Here is a 17,744-nt window from a genome sequence, read left to right as displayed (position 1 = left end):
TTCCCTAAGCACTGCTCACAGATAGTATGTATTTAGGTTGGTTGACATCATGGTGTCTCTTGAAAAAGACATTCTGCCAGGGAACTCAATGCTAGTCTGAGTCTCAGTTGTGGGGGAAAGTGCTACCATAAGCAATTTGGTTGTTGCCTTCCTAGAACATTCAGCATATTCCCAGTAGTTTGGGGAATGGGATTTGAGGTAATTCCTGTCCATTTTTTCTGTCATTATAATATGTAAAATAATAGTGCTGTAATATTGAGGAAAACTGAAAATATGTATCTAGAAATTAGAAATCAATTGGAGATTTTCTCTAGTTTTTAATAAAGATAGGAAATGAAAGTATACATTTCTAAATTTGGTCCTGATGTTTGTCTCTTGCCATGGTATTGAATAATTTAAAAAAAAGTTAAACATTCAAGTGACCTGAAAAATCAGGCACCAATTTACACATTACATGATGAAGAGCTGAGTACTTTCATCTCCTTTTTCTTCAGTTGGACTTGCAGATATTCAGCATGACTGACAACCAGAATCTTACTTTTCAAAACTAAAACCACACAGATACTAAGATACATAATGTTTTTGCCTGGCATATAATTTCCAGATCAAATGTGTTCAATTTAAAATGATTCTTTCCCCACCTCCACTTCTGCCTCACATTTCCGTCCTATGAAGTCAACCTGGATTCTGAAAGTCAAGCTGGATATTATTGACTGAAATTTAGTAAACTGTACAACGGGTAATTTTGATTTAGCTGTAATTAATGGTGGACCTAAATTATTTACAAAATGGAGGTTAGTGTAGTAAGATCAAGTGTCTTTAAACATTATTTATATTAGTTTGATTCTCTGTTTATGAAAACCAGTTTGATGCTAAGCATTTATTTGTTTTCCAGGTGTGGAGATTCAGTACAGCTTTTTGTACTGTGAATGAGTGGAAGTTTGCTGATATCGTAAGCATGGCTGACCACTTGAAGAAATGCAAGTATAATGCTGTAGAGAGAAGGGAGGAGGCTGTCCCGCTGCCATGTATGTGTGTAACACGAGAACTAACTAAAGAAGGACGTTCACTCCGCTCTGTCTTGAAACCTGTACTTTAAAATGCTATGACCCTCCACTTGCACATACACTCAAGCACCTGATATAACCTCTGTAATATTACATGACACTTTATTAATGTACTAAAGAAAATTTCTAGTTAAATCTACTCTGTAACTATGTATATAATGTTTTGAAGTGACATTTATTTTTTATAATACTGTTTAGTTGAAAGTATTGAAAGTTGCCTTAATGTTTGAAAAATTTGGAACTTGCTGGACAGGGTAGTTTTATCTAACTTATGTGATTTTTTTTTTTTTTTAAGTTCTCTGTGTGTGTGTTTCTGATTCACTGGTGCCCATATTTTTGCTGAATTAGTACAATTTCAGAAATGGATTTCTAAAAGTATGCACATTCAGATAGGATACTTTGAGTTGTAATGAGACAAGTTCATGATCAAACACATTTTGTGTGCTAGGTCTTGTTACAAATTACTTAAACATTAAAAAATGAACACTATTCAGAATTCTGTAGTAGATATCTCAGACAAACTTTTGACTTTTTAAGCACATGTGTGCAAATTTTAGTTTAATCAGTGTTGTAGTGCTCATCCTAGTTAGTATATGGTGACATAGGACATGCATTTTAAAAAATATGTAGCAGTGAAATAAGTGAACTCTGGTTTATGGCAGATTAATTTGAGCACAATTTTTTTGAAGTGTCAGCAAAGGTTACTTTTCTTGTGAACTAATGGTTATTTCACTTTTGGGAGCAAAACTCTTGAGGTTAAAACCATGAAAAATTGGGCCTTAAAGTGACAGTTGTTAAAAATCACTTTTTAAAGTCCATTCTCCAGTCCTAGAGATAAGGAACAACATCTTCCTGTTTATTGGTTATAAGTTAGAATTTGGGATGCACAATTATAGATTTAAAATGCAGCTAATGAAAGGGCTTAACTTGTGTTGTGGTATTGTAACGTATTGTCTTTTGTTTTTGTTAATTTGTCAATAAAAATGCTATACTGGTTGAGGGCATTTTAATTGCCTAAGTATATTAAAATGTATCATCTTCATAAGATGAGACAGTTTCCATTAGTTGCATAAAACATATCCAAAATGCTTTGTTCAGCCATATGTGTGATTAAATGAACTCCAAATTGTTTCTACAGTCTCTTGCCATGTGGAAACTTGCATAGCATCTTGTGAATAGGAAGTATGTGCTGGTTAATAACAAAAGTACAATAGATCAATTCAAATTTACTTTCAGACTTTTGTGTTGGTGACAATAGACTGTTGCACTCTGTGACTGTGCCACACACTAAGACAGAAACAGACTGGAGTTTGGAACAATGAAATACAGTATGCATTTCAATTTTAGATAAAACAAGACATTCTTAAGGAGAGGCTACAATAGTAATGGCTACATTTAAAGCTTGTAACTTCTGTAAGCGATACTTAAGTTATTGCTAGCCTGGCTACAGTTCACAATTGCAGCATCTGTGTATTGCCCATTCTGGGTCCAATTCAGCTAAATAGGCATTGTGGTTTTTCTGTTCAGAATGCTAAAGATTCTCCAAAAAGAAACCAAACCCAGTTCTTCAGTGCCATATGACAAAACTGTTGAAGAGCTCAGACAAAACAAACTCTTTGCATACCGTTTTCTAGAATATTTGAATCTTGGGATCATGTGTCTTTTCACACTTCTTTCTCCCACTTTGGATGGGAGCAAGTGGGGGAAGAACACTTTGCAAAAAGTTCAGCTGTTTTTGATAACTCTCCATACATATCCATCCATGGTGATGACTGCAGGAAACATGAATGACATTCTAATTTGGAAATAGAAATTGGATTTTATCTGGAGGTAAAAAGATCTTTCTTTCCCTTCCCTTTTATATGTTGTAATACTCTCAAAACCAAGAGAGAGAAACCTCCAGTCCCATGGAAAGACAGTTTCCTTTTAGCACCATATCTCAGCTGTAATGGACCCCATGCTGCCTTCACTTCCAGAAATAACTGTCATACTGGAGGAACACAGACTATTCAGGTTGCATCTCTAAAGCTGCCTCCACCCCAAGGTGATAGATACTCACTTAGTTAAGGACTACTGTAACTCGGGTTCTTGGTATTTGAATTAACAAGAATCCTGCTTTTTATAGAACTGGGCTAGCCAAAGGTGTTTCTCTAGAGAGAAGTTGCTGCAAGTGCTTATGTGGACAGAATCTAGCCTGTAGCAGAGTACAAATATGCAGCTAAAGTAAAATTGATTATGCTGCTGTGTTAAAATAGGCATTTTAAATACTAGCTATTTTCATCTTGACAGATAACACTACATTCTCAATACATGCACTTTTGTTCTCAAGTGTTAGATACTGACTTTGTTAAATATAAGTTTCTATTTTTAGGAAAATCCAGAGCTATTAAAATATCAATGCTGGAAACAACATTTCTGATTGTAAATTGTTTCATATGCAAGAATACAATACATAATTGGGATAACAGCATTTATTTTACACTGCTATGCAGTCCGTAAAACATCAGTAATATGTAATCAGTCTATCGGAACTTGGCTGGTTTTGTTCATATTTGTCCTGGGACTTTAAAAGTATTGTATTTCTCATTTTCCCTACATCGTGATCCCTTCACACATCCCCTCCCCAGTTGCAATTTCCTTTACAGCAAATGTACACAGCTGTTGTATTCTTTGTCTTTTACTTGATGCCTCATTGCTACCTTTTTAAAATGTTATGTTTTCAGTAATTATGCAATATTTTTTGCAATGTCTGTTAAAATTCTAATAAAATACATTTGGCATTTCCCTTTACTTGATATGAATATTCCTTATTTTTAAGCTTTTGAACTATACTTTCAGTAGTTAAATATGGCACTCATCGGATGGCTATTGGGCTGCAGTTAGAAATATTTTTAAAATCTAATTAACAAAATGGAATTTAAATGTCAAATCAGACTATCTTCCATTTTTTATAAATACATAGACTTTATACTAGAATTGTGAAGGAAAAATATAAATAGGAGAACCCTTGGGAGTTTTTTAAAATTTAGACTGGGATTATTCATGAAAGACTAGGACTCCATCCATACGGAAGTTTTTTTACTATGCTACAAAATGGTATGGGAATGTGGTTTTAAAAAATAAAATATATCCATACAATAACTATTATTAATCATTTAAACCACAGTAGCCTACTGAGTCATAACTTGATTCCTTTCAGTATAGGCATATGTGGTTGTTTTGTTAGGTAAATCTAACTTTCTCTTCTCACAATGTGCAGGATGTAATTTTGTCCCCTCTCTTGGGACTCCTGTGTGCCACAGGCTGTTTTAAAATCTTTTCTGGGCAAATTAACTGCCACTGGCTGTTTGGACAATTTGGCACAAGGAGGAGTTTGTTATGCTGATGAGAGTATTGAGGCTGAACTGACTTCTTCCAAATAGTCTTAGAGCTAGTCTGCACGATGAGGTTGTTAACCATGTTTGTTTTGAGTATGTCTACACCACTAACCCACTACCACTAACATCAAGGTCTGTACTCCATCTTGAGGAGTGGCTCTAAATTTGATCTTCCAGTGTCAAATTTGTGGTAAGACAGACAGAGCACTGTTCAAGTCAACATTCTTGATTCTAGGAGGTGTCCCTCAGTGCCCCAGTGTGACTACTCTGGCCAGAACTTTCAACTCTGCTGCACTCCCAGGTACAAAGGAAAAGCCCTGGGAACTTTGGAATTTAATTTCCTGTTTGGTCAGCATGGCAAGCCGAACAGCATACCCATCCAGGGTTGCAAAGAGGCTCTAGCATGGAGTATGCAGAAGATACTAGATCTGATTGATGTATGCAGAGAAGAATCTGCAGGAAGAACTCTAAACTAACAGAAGAAACCATGATATCTGGGCCAAAATCATAAAACATGGAAAGAAGACAGCAGGGACACCCAGCAGTGTCGCATGAAAATAGAGGAGCTCAGGTGATACCAGAAGACAAAGGAGGCAAACAGTCACTCTGGGTTAGCCACAGACATGCTGCTTCTATGAGCACCTGCATGAGATTCTAGGGTGGGGAGACCTAATAAGTAACCCAAAACTATCCATGGATACTTCCCATGTGACTCTTCAGACAGCCAAGGACAACAATGAGGAGACCATCATAGAAGAGGAGGAGAATGCTCAGCAGTAAGTGGAGGATACATTCTCACCAATAGCCAGGAGCATTTCCTAACTCTGGAGCCATTCTCCCAGGGGCTATTGTTTCAGACCCTGATGGTGGAGGGCAACTCTGGTGAGTGCACATTTGGAATCATGCTACAGTGGTTAAATGTAATTGGATTTAATCTTTGATTTTCCCTGAACACCTGGGATACAGTGGTAGCCAGTTCACCTTCACAGTAGGTGCTCCTTGAAACAGTTTGTTAACCTTTCTTAACGTGCTTGCTGGAAAACAGAGTTCTCCTGCTCAGTACTCTGCTGTGTTATACATTACTAGTAGGTGCTCAATTTAAAATGCAAAATTTGGCCTTCTACCTATGTGCTTTGTGTTATTAAATTGCTTCATTCACTGTAAAAGTTAACTTTCTGTTTTTATCATGCATCTTCTGTAAAGTCTGCCCTTGCGTTCCCCCCCCCCCCCCCATCTGGGGGAAAGTTGATCTGGGATACCTGTCCTTGCTTCTGCAGTTAGACTTTCATAGATTAGAAGGTGAAAAAATGCAATTAAATGTTTAATCTGCCTTCACTCACAGCAAAACTGAATACATGGAGGCGAATGCTATTAGAGGTCACTGTTCCAAACAGGGCAAGAGAGTATGCAAGGAACATGAGTGTAAGATACAGGATGAGACATTGAGGCTTGTGGCAGAGCAAACAGAGCTGATGAGGTGAAAGAAAAGCAGCTGACGCACAGAGTGCCCCTATACACCCATTGATAAATCACCTGCTCTATTCACCAAGTTCCATATGTTTCTCTCCCAGATGTTCTAGAATGCAGGGAAATGGAGGCGAAGGCCTGGGAAACCTTTCACTCAGTTCTGAGGGATGGCTTGAGCATGAGGCGGTCACTCCCACAGCTTTGATTGTGATGCAGGGCAATTGTAATAAACCCCATGTCCTTGTGCTCACCCTATGCTCCCCTTGTGTTTTCAGACCCTTGCCTTGCATGCGATTCCTTTTCTGTTTAGTGTCTGTTTACTATGCTGCCTAAATAAAAATGCATAGAACAGTAAGATATTTATTCACTGTGCCAACTGGGGTGGGGGAAGAATGGTTTACAGGGCAGTACATGTACAACAGGAGGCAACTTGATAATGAGCAACACACAACTGTCCCATTGTTGTCTGGTCATTCATGAAACTGTTTTTCAGTAGGGATGTTAGATATGGGTAATTGAATAGTCATGTAACTGCATGAAATCTTAGTAGTTACATGACTATTTGATAGTCCTTGGAGGCAGGTCTGGATGCCAATCTGCTCTTGCCCTACTCCCAGGGAGTGCCCTGCCATCCAGTGCCGCTGGCTGCCTTTCTATCAGAGGCAGCACCATGGGGTGCTAAGCAGTGTTCATTCTAAGCTGTGCAGCAGCACAGCTTCACAGGTGATTAATCAGCCCTACCCAGTCAGGCTTAGGGCTTCATACCAGGAGCTGACTGACTGGGCCTGGCTGATTAATCACCTGTGAAGCTGTGCTGCCTACAGCTTAGAGGGGACATTGGTGCCAGGTGGGGGCCAGTTTCCAAGGGGAGCTAATTTAAAAACCAGCTCCCTGCACAGACCAGCTGTTAGCTGCCACAGTTTGCTGCCTCTTATTCAGAGAAAGCAGCGTGGGTGGTATCAGCCACTGTCCATGGGAGTCCAAGCTCTCAATGGCCAAAGGCTGCTCTGTGGGATGAAGAGCATCCTTTGCGGAGAGCTGGGACCCTCCATGGACAGGGGCTGCTGCCACGAAGCAGCCCTGGCCCATGGTGGGCCCAGACTCACCGCAGCCAGAGGCTGCTCTGTGGGATGCAGAGCAGCCTCTGTCCATGGGGCTCTCAGGCTGCTTCACGACAATCTTCCCCTGCCCCTTCACCCGCGCAGCAGTGGAGTGGGTGAGGGCAAGTGGCACCTCTGAGCCAATGCTGTGGGGGAATCAGCTTTTAAACCAACTTCCCCCAGCACCAGCTCCTGCTTCCTCTCTTGGTGCCTCTGATACAGAGGCAGCCAAGGGTGGGGGGATGCTTGACGTTGAGAAGATTAAGTTTAGGCTTAGCGTTTATCAGTTAATCGAATAGTTGACTACACATTGACGTTCCTAGTTTTCAGAGCCTCTGTTGTGCTTCGATGTGCTCTTATTGTCCTTGTGTCTGGCTAATCAATTGGCCACCAGACAATCTGTCTTAACATCCCTGTCCTTCCAGGAACTTTTCCCCTTTCACAGATACTATGCAGCAAGTAGCAACAGTGGGAATATTGCTTTCAGTGAGGTCTAACCTAGTCAGGAAACTGCACCAGTGTTCTTTTAAACAGCCAAAGGCCCATTCTGCATTTGTTTAGCCTATAGTTGAACTGCTTACTACTGTCCAGACTGCCTGTGTGTGTTATGTGCCATGGGATAGGCTGGGTCTCCAAGGATAATAACTATTCATATTTTAACATCAGCAACTTTGAGAATTATTCTTTTCAGTTTATGTACTCTTTGGCAAGGAGGTCTGGTGCCAAGAGAAGGATATGCATTCCATCTGTTGCCCCATCACAGGTAACCATGCACTAAGTCCTGCACATTTTCCAGAGTCATCCTTCCTAGAAGAAGGTTATTGATTGCCCTGGCTACTAGGATCCAGCAGCCCCCACTGAATTGATTCCCAACTAGCATTCTGGCATTGCAAACTTTCACAGGCCTATAGCTATTCATTTCTCAAGTGTCAGAGCAGGTCTCATTTTGGTATTGCTGTGCTTCAGGGCAGGAGAAAGCAATTTGCAAAGTTCCACAAATGTGGCCTTAAACGTGAAAGTTTTGCAGCAATTAATCATCACCCCATAGCTGTATAACTATGCAGTCCCACCAGTCTGTGTTTGTTTCCTGGGACCACAATCAGCATTTCACTGTGTCAACATACCTGAATGTCACCAGCATATGCTAATTGCTCCATTCAATGGGTTCCTGCACATCTGTGTGTGTCGTCCTCACATTCTTCCTTGTGCAGACAGTTCCTAGCTAGGCTTTGGACATATCATAGAATCCTAGGGCTGGAAGAGACCTCAGGAGGTCATCAAGTCCCGCCACCTGCCGAATAATGTGTGAGGTTTTTGCAATAATTACCACAGCAGTGTACAGCGGAGCAGCATCCATGCTTGCAGTGCTATGGCATTTGCATAGATAACCAAGGAAAAAAGGTGTGAAATGATTATTTGCTGTTGCTTTCAAGGAGGGAGGGAGAGAGTAGGTAAATGCATCATGGGAGGGTGATGACCTATACCCAGAACTACTCGCGACAATGTGTTTATCCCATCAGGCATTGGGTGTCTAACCCAGGATTCAAATAGGTGGCAGGAACAGTGGGATAGCTACCCACAATGCCTTGCTGCAGGAATCAATGGTAGCCACTAGCCAAATGTGCTTAGTGAGGACATTCATCATCCACTTTATGAAATCAGATGCTAAATATCGACCTCAATAAATCAACCTAATTTTATAGTGTAGACATCCTCAGAAGGTGTATTGGAATATCTCTTATCTCGAGCCCGTGAACTTATGTAGCACTGAGAAAAAATAATGTTCATGATAGTGCAGTACGGTCACATGAAAGATGTTGAAAAGGTCTCTAATAACCAATGTTCTGTCACTATTTGAAGGAGCTGGTTTGAATTATCTGGAGGAGCTAATGGAGAAGGAGAGCAATGAGAGTGCTGAGGAAACAGTCTAGCCACATTATGAGGACCTTCCCAATTCAGTTATTTTTTGTGAGAGTTCAGTGAATTTATGGCATGGACAGTGTTGAGATAGAATCACAGCTCTTTGGATGTATATTGTGTATGGTGTGGGGGAAATCTGCTGCTGGATCCATCCTTCAATGAAGGCAACAGCTCTCTTGCTACTACTGCAGTTTTCTTTTGAATATTTTACCCCCACATTTGCATATGTTGCTGTTGGATAAATATGCAATTAACTTTTTTTTTACGTGTCTATTTTCACAGTCTTGTCTCATTGAGAGTTTTTATTTTCCATTCAGGGATGCATTAATAAATGGTTGTCATGACTACAGTTTGCTAGAAATGTCTGTCATTTTGATATGAATAATCCTTTTGATATGAACTTCATCTATTCGTCAAAGTAAAATCATAGCTATGTTTGCTAGTTTTAGTTCCAAAACCTTGCAGTGTTACAAATTTAGGTTGTATTATGCACACGATGAGTCTTTCGACACACAAACAAGTAAGATGGTTATGATTTAACTATACAGTTATAGAATTCTGCCAGCAGAATATTTTGTACAGCATGGAAAACCAGTTTTGTTTTTGCGCTAAAGCAAAATGGCATATGAAGGCACAACTACAGTAGTGAATTTTAATCAAAACTTCCAGGAGATGCCATTTGGGGCAAAAATTAAAATAAGTGTAAAAATATTATTAGTCATATAGACAGAACAACATCCTGCTTCTGTGTAAGCAGCATGCATCTGCAGATTCTTGTTAGCAGCATTATTGAGCTGATTATGGGAAAAATGGTTCTGTTACTGCACAAATGTAGCAATCAGCTGAGCTACATGTGCATTGGATCCTGCTTGTCCATGACTCAGAAATGAAGTTCCATGATGAACATAATCACTTTCTCCTGCTTTTAATCTTCAAAGTATTTTTAAAAATAATCCATGTAGGAAAAGAAGCTTAAATAATTATATTTTAAAACACTGAAAAAGATTTCCTCGGACCATATGACATCATCTTGCTAATCTGTGTGTGTGAACAAATATATGAGACAAATCTTTCAACCAGGGAATGTGTGAGTATTCTCATTTTCCTTGTATTCAAGCGGTCTAACAGATGTGATTCAAACTTGAGGTTTTTTGAGACCATATGTGTGAAATGTTCATTTCACTAAGAGTAAGGGAAGTCAAAAGAAGAGTGTTCTTCCTTCAACTTCCTGCTTGCTGTATAGACAGCGCCAAAAGCCGAATTAAGCTATTTCGACTTCAACTACACAATTGATGTAGCTTAATTTGACTTTAGCCCTGCTGTGTAGATGTACGCTAAATAAGCTATATAAATGTATATAACTCAATATGTACAGGTTTGCAATATAACTATATGAAAAAATTGAAAATCCTAATTCTCTTAAGAAAATTCCTACTACAAGGATACCTTTATTCAGCTCACTTGAGATGGTCAGAACTTTCCTTTTTCACAGATTTTGGCTTTTTCTGAAATAACCTGTAAATAAATCTTTGTTCAAAGAGATATTGTATTTATTTTTCTCCTCCCCTTGAGCTTTAAATAGGACAGACCGAAAAGGCCCAGATTTACAACCCTTACACAGGTGAGTGAAGTACTAACCCAAGCAGTACCATTGACTACAGTATTTGCTTGCCAGTCTGAGAGAGAAGTTGCCCAATTAGATCCAGGGAAATGTTTTCATTGCTGCTGGATCTCCAGGCATTTCTTAGGGAGGGTTTGATAAAATAGTTTAATTATAGGGTGCTGATAATCTCCGATGGGGCTGTCAAGCATAAATAATCATGGGTCTGTAATTACTGTGCAGCATTTTTAGAGACCTAGGAATAGACTTCATATTAAAATGTGAACTTCCTTTGCATAGTAGAATCTGCAGATAACATCAAACTGGTCTTTGTATTATTTTTTTAGTTTGTATCTGAATATCACATTTCTGATAACTATTTGGATCAATGAATCAGGCATTACAAGTACTATTTTTTATAAAATAAGTTTTTTACTTCTAGTTTACATTTTCCCTGAAATGTAGATGTTGATATTATATTTGTGTCCAAAATCCTAAGAATCCCAAGGAGATGAAACTACATAATTTAAATGAAAAATGGCTAATAGTACAAGAGTCAGCTTTGGTCTAAAGGTCAGAAGGACTGGAAACCCATGTTTTCCTTCACTCTGCCAGTCTACATTAGAAGAGTGATGGCAACATGAATCAGTTGCAATGGTTAACCATTGGTGAGGCAAGAGTGTTTATCAATTTGTTCTAGAACAGAGTATAAAAGCCCCTCTTTTCCTGACCCAACTCTTCTGAGTTGATTGTCCCTTTTAGGAGAAGGTAGTACCTATTTCATCCATGGTTTCACTACTGAAGTCCTTAATCTCCTCCCTAATAGGACTGGACCTGTGGATACTATTTATAATTTGTCTGATTCATCTTTAGAATTTGTTACTCAATTAGTATTACAATACAGAAACAAACAGGATGAACACCAGTGGCTCCACATCACATAGGGATTCTCCCATGCCAAGAGCAATCTCAGCTCCCATTTAGCGATTATTGGGGAGGACATACAGAGCCAAAACTAAGGTTTTCTGTGCCTGGAACAAGCTACTGAGCTGCGCCCCCCTCCGCCCCAAAAAAATAAAATAAAATTCTTAATTTTTTAATTAATTGTATTCCTTGCACATGTTGTTAATTGCACATATATTGAGATTGCAAATTGATGATAGTAAAGAGATAAATGAAATAATATTTTAACTTTCTAATTTTTAATTTTGCACCCCTAAATGTACTGTGCTCGGGGTGAGTGCCCCACTTGCCCCACCCTTGTTATGGCTCTGAGGACATAGCATTGGCCAGGATATATCCCTTAGGGGAGGGGTGGGCAATAATTTTTAAAAGGGGGTCCACTTCAGAAATTTCTGAAGTGGCCCCAGGTCATCCTGGAGGGGGCAGAGCCTTGGGCAGAAGGGGTGGGGCCAGGAGACTTCTTGTGCTCCCCCAGAACCTGATTGGCCTCAGGTGGGGGAGCACATGAAGTCTTTCCCCTCCCATCTCATCCCCTAGGTAGAAATGCCAGCTATTTTAAAACAGCTGTCAGTTCCCTCTAGGCACCCAGTGGAAGGAGACTTTGAGTACTCTCCCTGCCCCCAGGCCAATCAGGGCCTGGGGGCAGGGGAGCACTCAAAATCTCCTTGTCTCACGTCCTCAGAGCGCACGCGGACTAGAGAGACATGCTGGCTGTTTTAAAATACCCAGCATTTTTCTCTAGCCACTGTGCATTCCTGACAGGGCGGGGGAAACACAAGAGACTTTGTGCATTCCCTGCCCCCAGAGTCTGATTGGTCTGGGGGTGGGAAGCACACAAAGTCCCCTGCCCCCACCATAGGTGCGTGGCAGCTAGACATAAATGCCAGCTGTTTTAAAACAACTGGCATGTCTCTCTAGCCATCACATGCTCTGGGGGGGAGGGAGGAGAAGGAGAGTTCGTGCACTTCCCTACCTCCAGGCACTGATTGGTCTAGGGGCAAGGAAACAGCAGGATGGATGCAGAGTGGATCCACTGGCGTGGCGGGCCACATCTGGCCTGCAGCGGGCCCTTTGCTCACCCCTACCTTAAGGCTTTTCTTCACTACATGATGGATCAGTGCTGCTTAGACACAAGAAATCTGCCTCTGAGCACTCTCCTGTCAACTCCATTACTTCACCAGGACGAGAAGACTACCTTGAGTTAACAAAAGAGCAGCACCCACCAACTTTTATGTGTAAACACTGCAATAAATAGGTCAGCTTCAGCTACATTATTTGTATATCTGAAGTTGCATAGGTTAGATTGATGGTGAATAGGGCATAAGGGTATAGTATAGACTAGGCCCTCAGATTTGAACTGATCAGTTGTTTATGGCTTCCCCTAGCTTCCTCGGCCATTTCATTTTCCACTTGATAGCACTAGTCTCTGGCTTGTCACGGTCCTTACTCTATTGTTCCTCTATCTGGGCTTGATTGTGATCTTATACCAGTGTAAATCAGGAGTAATCTGCAGGGGAAAATTATTTTTTCTTTTTTTTTTCTCAAAATACTGTTTCATAAGCCAATAACAACTATCTTTAAAGCTGTTATCATGCTTTAGAGAGTTGCCTTAACAACCTTGTCTATAATACCAGTTGGATGAGAAAAATCACTGCTTTATTTATTGCTCACCATGGATCAAATAGAAGTAATCACATTAAAATCAGTGAAGTGAGATGCTAAACTATTCTGTGTCTAAATTAATCATGTGGAGTTCATTCAGAGTTCATTCAATCCTTGGTTTGATCTATACATCAAAGATGCTTTGTTTCCTTGAATTTATGTTGGCAATAATTTTAAAAACAAGCTGTGGGATAGTGCAGCATATATAACTGAATACTTCATAGAATAATAAATCTAGGACAAAAACATTTATTCTGCACCAACCTGCACAAATCTCATATAATAAACATTTCCACAGTTAGAAACCTTGTTAGAGACTGAATTATTTTATTAACTAGAACATTCCTCAGTGAAAGATGATGTCTCTTGGATTTATTACAGAAATTAACCTTTTTAACAAATACCTCCTATGTAGTTCTTGGTGCCAATAGTAGAAGAGCAGTTTTTTTAAAAATTGCAGCTAAATAAGTATATTAGTTGTTCATTTCCATGTTCCAGCTGTGTGATGACAACAGTAGAATATTAAAAATAAGTTGGAAGAAATGAGTAGAGCTTTTAGTTAAAGTAGATTCAAATGATTTGTCACCCAATTTTTAAAATTTGCTAACCAAAGTCAAATTGCTGCTCAAAATGTTTCTCAGTTAAAAAGCAACTAATTGGTCCTAAAAATCTGAAATGAACTCTGATATGTAATAATGTGCAATCCATCCATCACTCTTGTCAAGTGTCAAAAGTTTCCATTTTATATTTTGACTTGGAATAATGAAGGATGGTGTGTCCCTAAACACAAAGCTACAATATTTGCATTAATTTCAGAAAGGCAGTAAAGAATTGAATTTACATAATATTCAACTCAGTATCTGGAATTTAATTAGGCCATTAAAAGTTGATTAAGTTAATTGCTCTCTGCACTAAAACTCCTGACAGTAGCAGCAGAAGTAGAGAAGCCATTCTTCATCTCTTTGAGTTCTATGCATTCAAGACTGTGGACTTTATCTTTCCCTCATTTTTCATTTTTTTTATAATGTTTCTTGCAGTGTTCTAAAAATAGTAGCCCAGTTCTCTCTAGTCAAACCCTTTTTTAAATTTTTTAGACATACCATCCTAGCAATATTACATATGAAACTCTTAAAGACTTAGTTGAAAATAGCAATTACAGGTTTATTATTATTTTTAGAATGCCTTAGACTAAAACTTTTAAACTCATGCCAGAGGTGCCCACATTTATATTTAAATTAGTACTGAATGTTCGTAGGCTTTGAGCTCCCATAGCCTCCCAAAGAGATCAATGAAAATGGTTGATACCACTAATGCTGAATATTAGATCATTTATTTCAATCCCTTGCTTCAGGTATCCAAGTCTGAATGTTTCTTCCATAACAATTTTGTAACACTTGCAATAGGTAAGTAACTGCTAAGGAAGTAGCTAGTCATAATTAGCAGAAAAAAAGGATTTATCAATGGCAATGAAATTAATAATTTGAGATACTAAACAGCTACATCTCTCTGAAGACAGATTGGTATAACTCCTCCCACTTTCACATGGAGACAGGAAAGAGCAAATCTGTGTTGATATCACTATCACTATGAAAGATGTTTTAAGGACAATAGTGATGACAATTCTGAGAGAATGATCATTTTAGAGCTGCTGAACTTTATGCTAAAGAAGCAGTGGTGGGATCATGTTTGCAATTTTGGGTCCTAAAAGACTCTCCATTCTCTAAGTTTACTCAGTCTTTAGTTCTGTTGGAACATGAGGCACTTCATGTGAGCCAGAGGCACCTCTGCTTCAGGTGTCTGGTTGTTCTTCTATGGCACCCCTCTTCGGGAATGGCTCTTTTCCACAGTAGCACTCACTGGACTTTTATACTAGACATGATTTTTTGCTCACTTTCCTTTGATAACTTGAGCAGACTCCTTTATTCCCTCTTATCTCCCAATGATACATGTGAGAATGACGATTCAGGAAATACTAAGCTATCTGTTAAAGACTGGAGATGAAAGTTCAATTAATTTTTCAGCTTGAATAAAGATATGTCCTCTACTAATGAGGGCTAAGGAGCTTGGAAAAATATGCATCAGAGCAGAGTTTGTTCTGAAGACCATGCTTAAACAAGTGTTCTTTACAAGTCAGGTGGTCAGTACAGCTCTCTTCTTTTTCTCATGTAATTCTGAAGTCATAGCACTGAAAGCATTCATTGGTTGTTGGCATTGATACTGTTAGAAGTTCTGCTTCTGGAAATAAAGTCCCAAGGGCCTGTTTGGGACTCTCAGGGCATGTCTATACTTGCACCCTAGTTCGAACTAGGGATGCAGATGCAGGCATTTGAAATAGTCAATGAAGTGGGGATTTAAATATTCTGTGCTTCATTAGCATGATCTCTCCGGCAGGTTACTCCGAATGCCAGCTGTTTCAAAAGTGAAAGTGCACGCCGGGACGTGTTAGTTCTAACCAAACCCCTTGGTTCGAACTAATGTTACTCCTCATTTTTTTGGTGTAGTTTGCATCGGGTTTCCTCCCTGCTTTCCCCAGATATTGTATAAAATAACTAATACAGTTTCCTTTTGTTTTTCACTCTTAATTTGAGTCCCTTTCTCTTTATCTATCAACCTAATTCACAGGTGATAGACTGTGAGGGAGAGGATGGATCTGTTTTCTTTTGACTAGTGCATTCACCATTGAGCTTAATTTGAATATTATCTAGGCCCTCGAGGTAACACCTGTACCTGCAGATATACAGGTACATTTGTATTATTATGGTCCATCTAATTACACCAATTGTTAGGGCTGTGAATACAGACATTACCAGTATTGCTGAATTGTTGATAATGTAAGAAATGAGAGTTTCTCTATTTTACATTCTCAAACTTAAAAAATTAGGGTAGAATGCGAAATTATCTGACAGGTTATGGCTGCTGGTTTGTTAAAATTATTTCAAATGAAAATATCTGTATTTATTATTGAATAATACTAGTTGCTTTATAATTAGCATTCAGTCTTGATGTCCCCTGGAAGCCCCATTAGGCTGTCAAAATACCACCTTTCATGAACACTACATTCACATTCATATTTTGTTTAGTCACTAGACTGGCTGTAATTATGAATAACTAATTTTGGAATTATGAAATACATGTAGCATAAAGAACTGGACTATAATGAAACTGAAGCTAAGTACTCAAAATACTGATAAGCAATTTCAACATTCCACTACAAGAATTCATTAAGTACGAAGAACAATGGTTGGACAGTGTTCAAAAGCCTTGCTGGCAGCGAGGAGGGGGGGATAAAAGTAGCAGTAACAATTTACATATAATTATATCTATGCAAGTAAAATATCTTACTAAATTAGCAAGAGATCCACCTCAATTGAATTAAATAAATTCAACAAGTAGGAAGGAACTCTTGTAGAGAGAAAGATGAGTTCAAAAGTTACCTGGACTGGGAAATTGATAAACTATTTGTACTAGGCAAAAGAAGTAATTCTGCTAGCAAGAAACAGTGATTCTCAGTTATATGTAGTGAATGGGATTAAGGAGGATTTAGAAAACCACATAACTATAATAATGTACTCGAGGTAAGAACTGGCATAATCAGGAGAATGATGTAGTGTTTGTCAGATTACTGACCCTAAATTCTTCAACTTCAGTTTACCCCAGATTAAAAAATGCTTTGGGCATTTGTGTTCCATAACACAACAGTTTTCTTCTGAGGATCATTATCAGGATATATAAGCATTTTTATAGCTCTCTCTATATATAGATATGGTACACAAAATGTAGTGATAAAAACAACATTACAGGACATTTCGGACAAAAACCAAGAAAAAAGTCTCTAGTCACTTAAAAATTCAAGGCCAGTCCATAGATCTTCAGAGAAATTGACAAGGAACAAACATCAAATTAAGAAAAAAAAACCGTTAAAAATACAGTAATATTCTCACACTAAAAAAAAAAAAGCATCCCCACCGTGGATATTAAATTTAACACTACTGCCCTGTTATGTCCTGTGAGTTTTTTAAAATTAAACTGAACTGAGAAGTAAATTAGCACAATCTGAACTGCCTGTTTCACTCCAGCTTCTTGATCTGTGGTATATTTCCCTCATTTTTTTAACTTATGAAGATTATGGCTTTTTTATAGTTCTAAAAATTCAGGTCTATCCCAGATTGCAAATATGAGTTTCAAAAACAATAAGGGAAAGACTCCTATATCAGAATAATTTCTTCAGCCTGGCAAACAATAGCCTTTGAATTTTCTTTAAAGAAACACAGTGTAAACCAGGTACAGGCAGTCCCCGACTTACGCGGATCCGACTTACGTCGGATCCGCACTTACGAACGGAGCTTTCTCGCCCCGGAAGTCGGGGCGAGAAAGCCCCGTTCGTAAGCTGCTCCGGTGCCCCTGGTCTGCTGGAGACCGTCTCCAGCAGACCAGGGGCACCGGGCGGGTTCCCGCGCTTCTGAGGCTTTGCCAGAGCAAAGCCTCAGAAGCGCGGGAACCGCTGCTGCTGCCCCTTGAGACCCGGTGCCTGTGGTCTGCTGGGGACGGTCCCCAGCAGACCACAGGCACCCGGACTGAAGCCGCAGCC

At 39.2% G+C, this 17,744-nt stretch overlaps 1 protein-coding gene across 9 annotated transcripts in view; it reads left to right on the top strand.

Moving 5' to 3' along the window:
- FBXO30 (F-box protein 30) overlaps nt 1–13,035 on the top strand; it is a 37,656-nt gene extending 24,621 nt beyond the window's left edge. For all 9 annotated transcript variants that reach the window (XM_075924369.2, XM_075924370.2, XM_075924365.2 and 6 more), the window contains one exon: nt 896–13,035. In XM_075924369.2, the coding sequence (XP_075780484.1) occupies nt 896–1,099 (204 nt within the window). In that variant the 3' untranslated portion in view covers nt 1,100–13,035. The remainder of the gene's footprint in view (nt 1–895) is intronic.
- The last annotated feature ends 4,709 nt before the right edge of the window (nt 13,036–17,744 follow it).

The sequence above is a fragment of the Pelodiscus sinensis genome, chromosome 3 (genome assembly GCF_052426305.1).
Source record: "Pelodiscus sinensis isolate ZL-2025 chromosome 3, ASM5242630v1, whole genome shotgun sequence".
NCBI lineage: Eukaryota > Metazoa > Chordata > Testudines > Trionychidae > Pelodiscus > Pelodiscus sinensis.
This window is presented reverse-complemented; position numbering and strand designations above follow the sequence as displayed.